Genomic DNA, 12262 nt, shown 5'->3' on the forward strand with positions numbered 1-12262 from the left:
AATATAAAATAGTAGAATTTTGTTGAGGAAAATCAGTGGAATTCATGAAAATAAAATTCATCACAAAAACAGTAAACCATAATCAAAATTTTTAATTGCATTAAATACACATATACAAAATTACTAGGAATTTAAAAGTACATTTTAAAATTACTACAAAATAATTTGATTAATCACATTCAAAAATTTTGTTATAGATATAACTTTTAAATAAGAACACTATCACTTAAAACTGATCATAAGTGAGAAAATAGAAATATCAATAAATGATATGTAGTTAATTCATAGTCACCATCATAAGAATTCTAGAAATTTCATTAGGTGAATAATCAAGTAAAGGAGTGGTTACAAAACTTATGTAATAAAAAAGCACCAGAGCCATCTTGTTGAGTTTATATACATAATAAAAATGCTACATTACAACTTGACAACTTTCGGAATTTGGGGATATTTTGCTTTTATATATTTATTGGGAGGCAGGTGTTGGGGCCACAGTGACCATGCTCAGGGCCTGTTCCTGCTTCAGTGATCAGGAATGACCCACGTGCAGTCAAAGATTTGAATTGGAACGTTAGATGACTAAAACCCAAACATGAATAACTTTGCAACTGTGCATCTCAGTGTATTCAATAAAAACTAAGGGAAAAATAAAATATTGCTTTGTATTTATTACTTTAAATTCAAAGTGAATAAAACTTCAATCTAATTAGTAAAATTTAAAAAATGATTTGAGTTGGGATCAGCCACTTTGCCTCCTGTATTATTTCTTCAGACTCCCGATGTTTTAATCATTTAAAAAAATGTATTTATTTGTTTATTTTACATTCAGGGGATTACATCCAACAGTTCTCAGGAGGTACTCCTAGCTCTGTACTCAAGGAACCACTCCTAGCAAGAGTGAGGGACCCTGCTATGGAGAGGCCACACAATGCGAGCACGTTAAATGCTGTACCATCTCTCTAACCTTCCCTGTCTTGAAACTTTTGTTACAATGAAATGGGAAATATAAATAAGATACATATATACTTCAAAGTAGAGCCAAATTTGTCATTTGCCATTGGTTATGATAGTATCCATAAAAAATAGAAAGGGACAATTAAACAACTATTAGTGTCAAAAATAAAATTAAGTTGGCTAGAATCGAAGTATCACTGAATCACTGTAGCACTGTCATCCCATTGCTCATTGATTTGCGTGAGGGGGCACCAGTAACGTCTCCATTGTGAGACTTGTTATTGTTTTTGGCATATCAAATACACCATGGATAACTTGCCAGGCTCTGCCATCAGGCGGGATACTTTTGGAATCAAAGTAACTATATAAAAATTAGGTACTTAAATATAAGCCAGTTAGTTACCACTTGGAAAAAATCACTGTCACTGTCACTATCAACCCCTGGCTCATCGATTTGTTCAAGCGGCACCAGTAACGTCTATCATTATGAGACTTATTTGTTACTGTTTTTGGCATACCCAATACACCACGGGTAGCTTGCCAGGCTCTGCCGTTCCAGCACGATACTCTCAGTAGTTTGCCGGGCTCTCCGAAAGGGGTGGAGGAATTGAACATGGGTCGGCCGCGTGAAAGGTGAATGCCCTACCACTGTGCTATCGCTCCAGCCCCTTGGAAAAATATAATAGCATAAATAAAATTTGTCATTCACATTAAAAAATTTTTAATTTCAAATTCAAAATTCAAATTTAAGGCAAAATATGTAATACTACACATCTCATGCACAGATAATACTTCAATATAAATTCATATTTAATACTAAATATAAAGATTGTAAAGAAGTTTTGTAAAAAAAAATTGAAAAATTCCACTGTAGCATGAGAAGAAAATATTTTGGTATTAGCTAATACAGTTAAAGATTTCCTTCCTCCAAACCAGAGCATTTTCATGCTTAGACATAGATGCTACACAAAACGTATCTTGGTAGTATTGTTTATAATTGCCCAAGCTAGAGATCATTCAAAAGTCTGTCAAATAGAATGGTATATTGGAATAAAAACGAAAATAACTTCAGACATGTGCTACTAGATGAGTTGATCTTATAATAATCAAATAAGCCAGACATGAAGAGTACACACCACATAGAACTATTGTCACCAAGTTGAAAACAAGCAACACTCTTTTGGGAAACATATACAAGTAGCAGCAATTTAAAAAAAAATAACTAGAATCTAAGAGACAGTAGAGTGAGTTGATTTCTTGCTCTGCATATGGCCAGCCCGGCTTGCTCCCCAGCACTGCGTGGTTCTCTGAGCACTGACAGAAGTAAGCCCCGAGTAATGCCATGTGGGCCCCAAGCCCGACTCCACCCCCAACTCAAAAACCAACAACAAAAGAGACCTGGTTCGATGTTCTTTCTGGTTGTGATGAGTTGGGTTGTGACCCAAGAGACAAGGGTGACTTCTGTTCCTGTAATGTTTTCCCTCCTGAGAGCTGTGGCTGCCTGAGCCCTGGCTTCATAGTATTAAATGATCAACTGTACTAAATGAAAGTAAACTGGGATTATGTGCACAGCTATTTTGTGCACCAGTTTTACATTTTTGCAATAAAGATACTTTAAAAATGTAAACATAAACATTTGTCTTTCAAATTACTAACATTATATTCCTCACATAAAAACAATTCTTTTTTTTTTTTTTTGAGGCTTTTTGACGGGGGAGGCACACCCAGCTCTGCTCAGGCCTTACTCTTGACTGTGCTTAGTAATCACTCCTAGCACAGCTAGGGGACTATAAGGGGTGATGGAGGTAGAAATGGGTCTGTCATGTGTAAGGCAACCCTACCAACTGCACTAGCTCCCTGGTCTGCTACGTAAAAAAGATTCCTAAAAAATCATCTTAAATAATGAAAAGGTAAACTGAGTTTCCAAATATAGTTTGCAAGAAATGAAATAATCCATAAGTAAATGCTGAAAAATAATTACTGATTAAATAATTCACTCCACGCTATTTTTTTTTACCTAATACCTTTTAGAATAGTAACAGAAAGATAATTTTTTTAATTTTTAAATTTTATTGAATCACCGTGAGATAGTTATAAGCTTTCATGTTTGGGTTACAATCTCACAATGATCAAACACCCATCCCTCCACCGGTACACATTCCCCACCACCAATATCCTGGGTATACCCCCCCTTTCCCACCTCCCCCTGCCTTTAAGGCAGACAATATTCCCCATACTCTCTCTCTCTACTTTTGGGCATTGCAGCTTGCAACACAGACACTGAGTTTGGTCCATTATCTACCAAACTTTGGTCCATTATCTACCAGAAAGATAATAACTTAAGAACATTGTTAAGTACTTTGGTGCAAGAGAGAAAGTGCTTGCTTAGCATGGGACTGACCAGCACATATGGATGCCCCCTCAAACCCCACTAAGAGTGACCCCTGAATGAACACGGCCAGGAGTAAGCCCTGAGGAGAGAGAGAGAAAAAGCGAGAGAGAGAGAGAGAGAGAGAGAGAGAGAGAGAAAGAGAGAGAGAGAGAGAGAGAGAGAGAGAGGACGGGGAGGGAAAGTTTAACCCATCTTTGGGTACTGGCAGTATGACTCACAAATGTTGGAAACCTTGATTTAAAATGAATTTGCATGATCTTTGATATCTGTTTATTCACTTAATGAACAGTTCACTTATAAGGTGTTATTTCTGCAAAAGCTTTATAGTTTATGCAGTTCATTGCTTGGAAAGCTGCCAAAAAGGCAGAAGGACAGGTGCAGGCCTGGCCCTGACACTGGACGAAGGGCCGGGAAAGAGCAGCCCAGGGCCACCAAGGGGAAAGAAGGAAGCTCAGTCATGCTGGAGGTACCCTGAAGGCGGGTCAGGTGTCCTCTCCTTGAGTCTCACCTCTTAACCCAGGAACTAGCTTTCCAGGCTGTCCTAGCAGTGGGCAGGACTGAGCTTGTTCTGCCGGACTCACTCCTCCCGCAGTGCTCCTTCATGTCCTGGAATCGATGCAGGGTCCTGGCTCACTCTGCATCTTCCAAAGATGTCCCCAACCTTCCTGTTTCGTTCACCACCTCCAGGAAGAAGCAGTTCTCGCTTTCCTGAGACTTTTGGGCTTCAGTAGAAGCCCACAGAGAGGGTGTGTGGGCTTGTGGGTGCAAGTTCCCCAGTCGGGTGAGGTAGGGGTGGAATCACACAAGTCTGTGAGAATCTAAGCTCAGACACGATGCTGGTTGGCCCAGGGGAGAGGGCCTTGGGGGGCCCCTGCAGATTCCATGGGGAATAAGTGGCTGGAGGGTGACTGGGGTGTGCAGATGGGGCTTCCCCAGTCTGTTGGTCCAACCACTGTTGAATTTAGAGACAGATCCACTGTGTAGCACATTGATACATCTAGACATTTTTTCTCAGAAATTAGGCATATGCAAATAAATGTTTGTCATGCTATTGTTTATGATAGAATAGATAGCTAAAATCATCATCATCATCATCACCATCATCATCTCGTTGATCGTTGATTTGCTTGAGCGGTCTCAGTTATGTTTCCATTCATCCTAGCCCTGAGATTTTAGCAGCCTCTCTTGACTCGTCCTTCCCAACAGTGCCACATTAGAGGCTCTTTCAGGGTCAGGGGAATGAGACCCAGCTTGTTACTGGTTTTGGCATATGAATATGCCATGGGGAGCTTGCCAGGCTCTCCCATGCCTATAGCTAAAATATGTTTTTAAAACTTTATAGTCAATTGAGTTCATTATATTCTACATAAACACTAGAAAATGGGAAGCTACTAAACTGGTCACATATAGTCTGGGCTGATGCTCTTTGAAAGTTGAAATGGTCGAGTCCAGCAAACTAGACTTGAGTCAGATCCTTTGTGAGCTTAGAATAAACTTTTCTGAGATTCATTGAGTTTACATGTAAATCTATTGATAACAAATCCACATCTTTCAGTCTGGCTGGAAGGAGTCAACGAAGCAATGTACATTCAATGCTATAAAGACCATGCTGGAACAGGAAGTCATGCTTTTAATTAAAAAAAAAATCAAACTTTCGGGGCTGGAGAGATAGCACAGTGAGTAGGGCATTTGCCTTGCACGCAGCCGACCCGAGTTCAATTCCCAGCATCCCATTGGCCCCCCAAGCACTGCCAGGAGTAATTCCTGAGTGTATGAGCCAGGAGTAACAGTAACCCCTGCGCATTGCTGGGTGTGACCCAGAAAGGAAAAAATATCAAACTTTCTAGTGGAACCTTGTAAAAAGAGCCCAGTCATGGGCAGGGATGAGCTTGAGGAAAGGTGAAGGATTCATGATTTATACTTATATTCTCCAAAACTATTGCTCCAAACGGGTTGGTTTCAGGTCTGGGTGGGAACAAGAAGGTGATTTTGTTGTTGTTTATTTAGTTAGGTTTTGGTGTTTTGGACAACCTCAGCAGTGTTCAGGACTAACTCCAGACTCTGTGATCAGTCATCAGTCATCAGACCTGTGAGCTCAGAGAACCATATGGAGTGTCAGAGATCAAATCTAGGTCAACCGTGTGCAAGGCAAGAGCCCTACTTGCTATAGCAACCCTCTAGCCCCTCAAATCTCTGGTTGCTTTTGTTTGTTTGTTTGTGGTCACAGCCAGTGATGCTCAGGGCTTATTCCTAGCTCTGCACCCAGAGATCACTCCTAGGGGTGCTCAGGGGACCATATGGAATGCCTGAGATGGAATGAGGGTTGGCCAAGTGTGATACAATGCCCTACCCTCTGTACTGATGCTCTGACCCCTCAAATCTGTTTTTATAATTTCACTTCTAGACACATATTCTTGTAGCACTGTAGCACTGTTGTAGCAATGTCGTCTTATTGTTCATCGATTTGCTCGAGTGGGCACCAGTAATGTCTCCATTGTGAGACTTTTTGTTATTGTTTTTGTCATATCAAATACGCCATGGGTAGCTTGTCAGGCTCTACTGTGTGGGTAGGATACTCTCAGTAGCTTGCCGGGCTCTCCGAGAGGGACGAGGAATTGAACGCGGGTTGGCCACGTGCAAGGCAAATGCCCTACCCATTGTGCTATGGCTCTAGTCCAAGAAAGATATATGGGGGATTAAATTTAGTGGTAGAATATTTGCCTTGCATATATAAGGTTCTTTGGGAAAGAAATAAAAAGAGAAAGAGAGAGAGGCAGGAAAGAAGGAAGTTTCCTTCATGATCCTCCCTAGCTCCCCCACAATCTCTGGGTCTTCCTGCATGACATCCACAGATCTGAGGTTGCTGTGCAGGTCCTGGTGCCACTCTTACTTGAACCCATTTGATCTTCACTGCAGTTAGGTCATCAGCATTGCACTAAACTCGGATTTTTCTTGCATTTCCAAGATCTGCTCATTGAGTCTTTTTTAGCTCTATGGTATGTGAAAGTTCTTCCCCACAGCCTCAGTGCTCCACAGAATGTGTGAGGATTTAACACTCCCTTGCTTTTCCTGGACCATCTTTCCCACAGGAGTGCTCTAGCCTACATGGGTCCTAGCAGACAATGGACACTTGTGCTTTCCCTATCTTTAGCTCCTGAGTCCTGCTGTTTGGTAGCCAAAGCAGGGAGCGGGGAGCCACATTACCACGTCACATTAGCCCTGTCTACAGCTGCTTCTCTTGACCTCAGACCAGCTTTCACCCTGTGTCAGTAAACACAGGAAGCTTCATGCAGCTTTCAGGAAAATGTTGGGGTGAAGAGTCCCCAATACACTGTGTCTCCCTCATATAGGTGAAAAGACACAGGATATAAGATAGTGCCTCTATTTTCACCAGGAAGTGTGTGCTTAAGACACTGCCTGGGCCTCCTGGCAGAGCTAAAGAATTGTGAATGAATGGTGATTGCACCCAGGGTATAGGTATAGTGACTCCAGAGTTGAATATGGAAACTCCACCCAGAGGAATGGAATTATATTAAGGCTCCCAGACAGAAAGGTTGTGCAGGTTGTACCTAAGCAGTACTCTTATTCCTCACTCTGTTGTGGAAATGCCCTGTCAGTGAGCATAGTTATTAAAAGTCTCCATGAAGCCCACATCACATAATAACTTTACCCAAATCTCTAAATATTCTCAACTTTTTCCAAAGTCAAGAGAGGGTAAGTGATGTGAAATGTTGCTCGAGGTATCTGGAACCAATGTACTAGTGAACCATGTATGGGTAGAGTCAGTATATAAATTACCATCAAATCAAGGCACCTTGAAGTGATTGTAATTAAAAGTAATTGCTTTGGAGCAATGGATAAAATTAGAGCTAAGCAAATTAGGTTTCACATAGTATTATAGCCACAGAGCATACTTTGAGAAACATCACTCCAAAACCCTGCAGTAGCTACTCATAACCAAATTCAAAGTACACCAGCAAAAGGCCTCTTAGAGTCTAGATGCTTCCCTAAAAATTCAAGAAGGTTGAGGGAGCAGGGTGAGACGTTACTAAAAACAGCCCTGAGGGAGGTGAAGAGAGTATAGAAGTTAAGGTGCTTGCCCTTGTATGCATCTGACTCACATTTGATCTCCTACACCATGTATGGTCTACCAAACAATGCCAGAAGTAATTCTTGAGCACAGAGCAAAGACTAAGCCCTGATCAATGCCAGTATGACCCCCAAACCAAAACAATAGCAATAACAATAATAAAAGAATAGCTCCAGGCTACTAAGTGATTTTCAAAGGAAGGATCTTTAAGTTCCAGCCACATAATTCTGCTGAGTGGGAGCCTAACTTAGTCCATCAAAGGTCTCTGTCTCTGCATCTGCTCCTGATGAAACAGTTTTCTGAGTACCTCAGAGGAGATGATTTTCTTATGAAAACCCATTTCCTGATGCTACTCAGACTAGACCTTTTCATAATGACTTCCTGCTCCCAGTGCTCTCTCAATGCCATGCATATCCAGAATGACAGTGAAATGAGTCATCCAGAAGAATGTGACCCTATCTGGTCAGACCTATTTCTAAATAGGTCTTAAAAATCCGTGGCAAACATCTTTTGCTGCAAACATTATTGTTATATAATAAATTGGCTGTAAAGCAATTTTGCAGTAAAATAAATACTGCATTAAACTGCAAAAAATTAAAGAGAAATATTAAAAGAACATACTTAAATGCTATTTTGTTTTTCACAAAATTTCTTCCTTTATCAAGAGAACTACATGTTTTTTTTTTAATTACTTGATCTTGTTTGTGAGTGAGCTCTGCACTGCATTTGTAAAATCCTCTATTCATTTGACAGATGATGCATCTAATGTTCTTCTCTTCATTACATGCAATGTATGTAATTGCTGGCAAATATCTGGATCACATTTAAATGTTCCATCACCTGTCCAGACCTTATTTTTAGCAGATTATTGAAATCAGATTCTGTCCCAAATACCAAAATTCTGTCTACATCATGTTTTCCACTATCAAATAGAAAAAAAATCATTATCTTCAAGAAATTTATACTCAGGATTCATATATCCACTGGAGGGTGGAAGAAGCTTGATTCTTTTTTGTTTTGATCTTCTGATAGCTTCATGATGCCCTTGGTATAAATACCTAAAAGAAGCTGTTATTTCTAAGTTAGCTAAATATTGATAAATAATTATTTATCAATAACTCAAAATTATTGCAAATTACCAGTTGCCTCTTTCACCTTTGTCATAGTTTGATAAAGTTCCAGTTTGACAGCACAGGATCACTGCTCAGTGCAGCATTACAGACTGGCTCACAGGCTTCACATGCACTAGTTAAGACCATCTACCCCCACCACATAGACCAGACTTCAAACCTGCCAGATAAAGTTGGCAACCACATATTTTACCCTTTATGAAAGTATTACCTTAGAAATAATTAACTATACAGAACACATTGTTGGCAGCCAAAATGCTTGTGGCAAAGAATTCACTCTACCCAGAACCAATCATAAGAGGACGAGAAAAAAAGTATGGGGGTCTAGTACTGATGAAAAGCAAAAGCTGTGTCCCTCAAATGAAAGATGACATCTGCATTCTGGAAGTGAGAGATGTGCCACCAATGCCAGTCCAAGTAGCAGAGTTAACAGCCCTGGGATTCCTAGAACATCAGATTTGATATTAGAGTGCTAACTGCCCTATAAGCGGGAAGGTTTGTTCCCCTTAAAACTCAAGCCAGTCGCACACAGTCACAATATGATCATCACAGGGGATAGAGGAGCTGGTTAAGATGGAGAGTCACGCCCAAAGGGCATCTGAGTTTGATATTAAGTGAATTGTTAGAGTTTTTAAAACATTTTCATATAGATTATCTATGTGTTGCATACAATAGCAAATGCTATAATTGTTATTTTGTTATTATGCTTAATGTTACTCTAAAATACTACCAGGAAGCCCAGAGAGATGGTACAGTAGGTAAGGTACTAGTCTTGCATGTGGTGGACCCAGTTCCATTCCCAGTACTACATACGGTCTCCTGAGCCTTTCCAGGACAGAGCCAGGAGTAAGCCCTGAGCACCACCAGGTGTGAACCCCCCACCACCAAAAAGAATACTGTCATAACACTAAACACTCAGGAAAAGTATCAGAATTTTCCACCAAAATAAATAAATAAACAGAACCAATGGATAATGCTTGTACACACATATCTATCTATGCACCTATATAAAACACATATATCTTGAGTAGCAATTATTTTTTACCAGTGGAAATAGCACATACCTATTTATAGAGACAGAAACTAAATTTAAAGAATTTTTCTGACATGATCTTGGGGACTGAAAAATATGAAATCCATACAGAAGACAGCAGGCTGAAAACTCTGACACAATATCTACACTCTTTGAGGAATTCTTGAGGAATAATTCTGTCTTCTCTGGGAAGCCTCAGATTTTTCTCCTAAAGGCTCTCAATTCATTGAATGAGGCTCACTATGTGAGGGATAATCAGCTTTACTGAAAGTTAACTGATTTTATTTGTCACAGTTGCAAAGTGCTTTCACAGACAGCAACATCCTAAACTAGTATTTGACAAAATAACTGGGATATAGCCTTGTCGAGTTGACACGGAATATGTAACCGTCATAAAAGATTTCCTCAGCTCTTTTGATTTTCTCCTCAACATAGGAGTATTACTGTAAACTCCAGACTGAGATTTATGCACTGTGACCAAGATTCTGCCCAGACTTTGGGGTGCTTATGAGCTGAGCTTTGGACTCAGCCTAGAAAGAAAGCCTACTCTTCAAGATCCCCTGGATCCCAGACAGCCCCCGGCTCCAGGCAGGGTCTCTGCTTACTCTCTGCTATGACTTGAAACAGATGAGAATCTCCCTTTGAAGGAATCATTGAGAACTTTTAATGGAATACTTGGCACTTTAAATCAGTGGCTCTCCTGCTTTTTATTTTTACTAATTATACATTATTCAGTGGGACTTTAATATTACTATATTATAAAAATCTGCCAAAAGAAAATGAGTAAGATAACCCATAATCACACTACCCTAAAATAACCACTCAACATTTTGTATACTTCAGTCTAGTTCCTTTGTGTATAATTTTGCAAAGTTATAATCATACCCAATATACAATTTCATCATGTTTTTCCACTTACCATTATATATAAGCATTTTTAATGTTGCTACATTATCTTCATGGCTGTCTTGTTAATAGCTACACAATAGTTCACTGAATTGAAGTGTTTTATTTAACTACCTTGTTATCTTTAAACACTTTCCAATTTTTTCTTACAATAACTACTCACATCTTTGTGATTATAGGGTTCTTTTTCACATTTGGGGAATTTTCACAAAGGCTTAAATTGTTTGGCCAAAGGATAAAAGACTTCTTTATTTGGGCTCCTGATGTACATTTTCCAAGTAGCAAATTTTCAAGGTTGTTTAAATTTGCAGAAGTCTCCCTGTCAATAGACTCCTGGTGTATTTGTTTTCTTGAGGGTCGGACTCTGACAAGTGAGGCTTCGAAGTCAGGAGACAGACATTCCAGAACCAAAGCTGGAGTCTTGCATTCCATAAAGCACTCATTCCTCACTGCCCTGTGTTTGTAACTTTCTTTCTCATAGACCGAGCAGTTGATCACTCTGTGGGTCCTCTTCATCTTCACCATTGTGGGGAATTCCACTGTGCTTCTCTCCACGTGGAGGAGAAAGAGAAAGTCGAGAATGACCTTCTTTGTGACACAGCTGGCGATCACAGGTAAGTGAGCAAGAAGGGGGAAGAGAAGAAAACCACAAAATGTGGAGTTCCCCGTTTTCAGTTTGTTTACCAATATAAATGGTAAAAAACAGTCAGATGGCCAAAGTCATTGACAGTAATGATTTTTTTCTATGGAACTGAGTTACATGGGAGGGGCCCTTGGGACACTGGTGGGGGGAGTGGGGGTGGAGGGCTCTCTGGCAATCGTTGTGGTGTTGGAGTCAGTATTCATAAGACAGGGTATAATGGTAAATTATTGTAAATTCAAGTAAATTTAATTTAAATTAAATTAAAACATTGTAAATTCCAGTACCTCAATAAAAATTATCTTTAAAAAAGAAAGGAAATGGTAGAATAAATTAAAAGGGCACCAGTATATTTGGGAGTGATTTCCATAAGGTTATAAATGGATATTTACATTTGCTTCTTGCAAAAATTAAATTGCTGTAGATTCCTACATAAGAATAAATACCTACACTTGAAAAGCCATTGTCGTCTCCAAGAAATGATTCTATGGTATTTTACTCTTACTATGAACTGCAACCTCCTCAGTTCAGTAAGGGGATATTACTATTGCCTGTCATAGTAGGAATTGGAAGAATATATCACAGAAAATGAACCAAACTGATCTCTGTTCAACAGTGAATATGAAGTATCAACTTCTTTGTAGGTTTTAAGTCAATGATTATTGTCTCTGAATGTGGCATAACTGCTGGAAATAGTATATAGATACAATATAACATGCAGGACCAGGATGCTTAAAGGTGGCTGGAAGTGAGGTCAGTCCAGGACAGTATGAATGCATCACACCAAAATTGAGAAAGCTATGATCTGTGAAACGAGTATCACCAGAGAGCAAGGGAGAGTCCAGGGTGTTAGGTTCATAACAAAAGGGAAAGAGAATCAGGGAGAGTCAGAGAAGAGAACAGGTGCTAGCCTGGAGGTTTCAGTGCTCAGATGCTTCAGACGCCTTCAGCCTTCAGCCTTTCCAATACTTGGAAGCCCATCTCCCACTCCTGTAACTACAGGCATAAAGAGTAAGACTATCCAGTGAGAATAAGATGTAAATCCATGGAAGAGCATGAAATAACTTATACTTACTTTCCTTCTTCTATTTCTTCAGTTACAGTGTTGCATCTATAG

At 39.7% G+C, this 12262-nt stretch overlaps 1 protein-coding gene across 2 annotated transcripts in view; it reads left to right on the forward strand.

Moving 5' to 3' along the window:
• Positions 1 to 12262, forward strand: part of NPSR1 (neuropeptide S receptor 1) — a 267077-nt gene that overhangs the window by 38962 nt on the left and 215853 nt on the right. For both annotated transcript variants that reach the window (XM_004606883.2, XM_012932358.2), the window contains exon 2: positions 10987 to 11119. In XM_004606883.2, coding sequence (XP_004606940.2) covers positions 10987 to 11119 — 133 coding nt within the window. The remainder of the gene's footprint in view (positions 1 to 10986; positions 11120 to 12262) is intronic.

This window comes from Sorex araneus, chromosome 1, assembly GCF_027595985.1.
Source record: "Sorex araneus isolate mSorAra2 chromosome 1, mSorAra2.pri, whole genome shotgun sequence".
Lineage (NCBI taxonomy): Eukaryota > Metazoa > Chordata > Mammalia > Eulipotyphla > Soricidae > Sorex > Sorex araneus.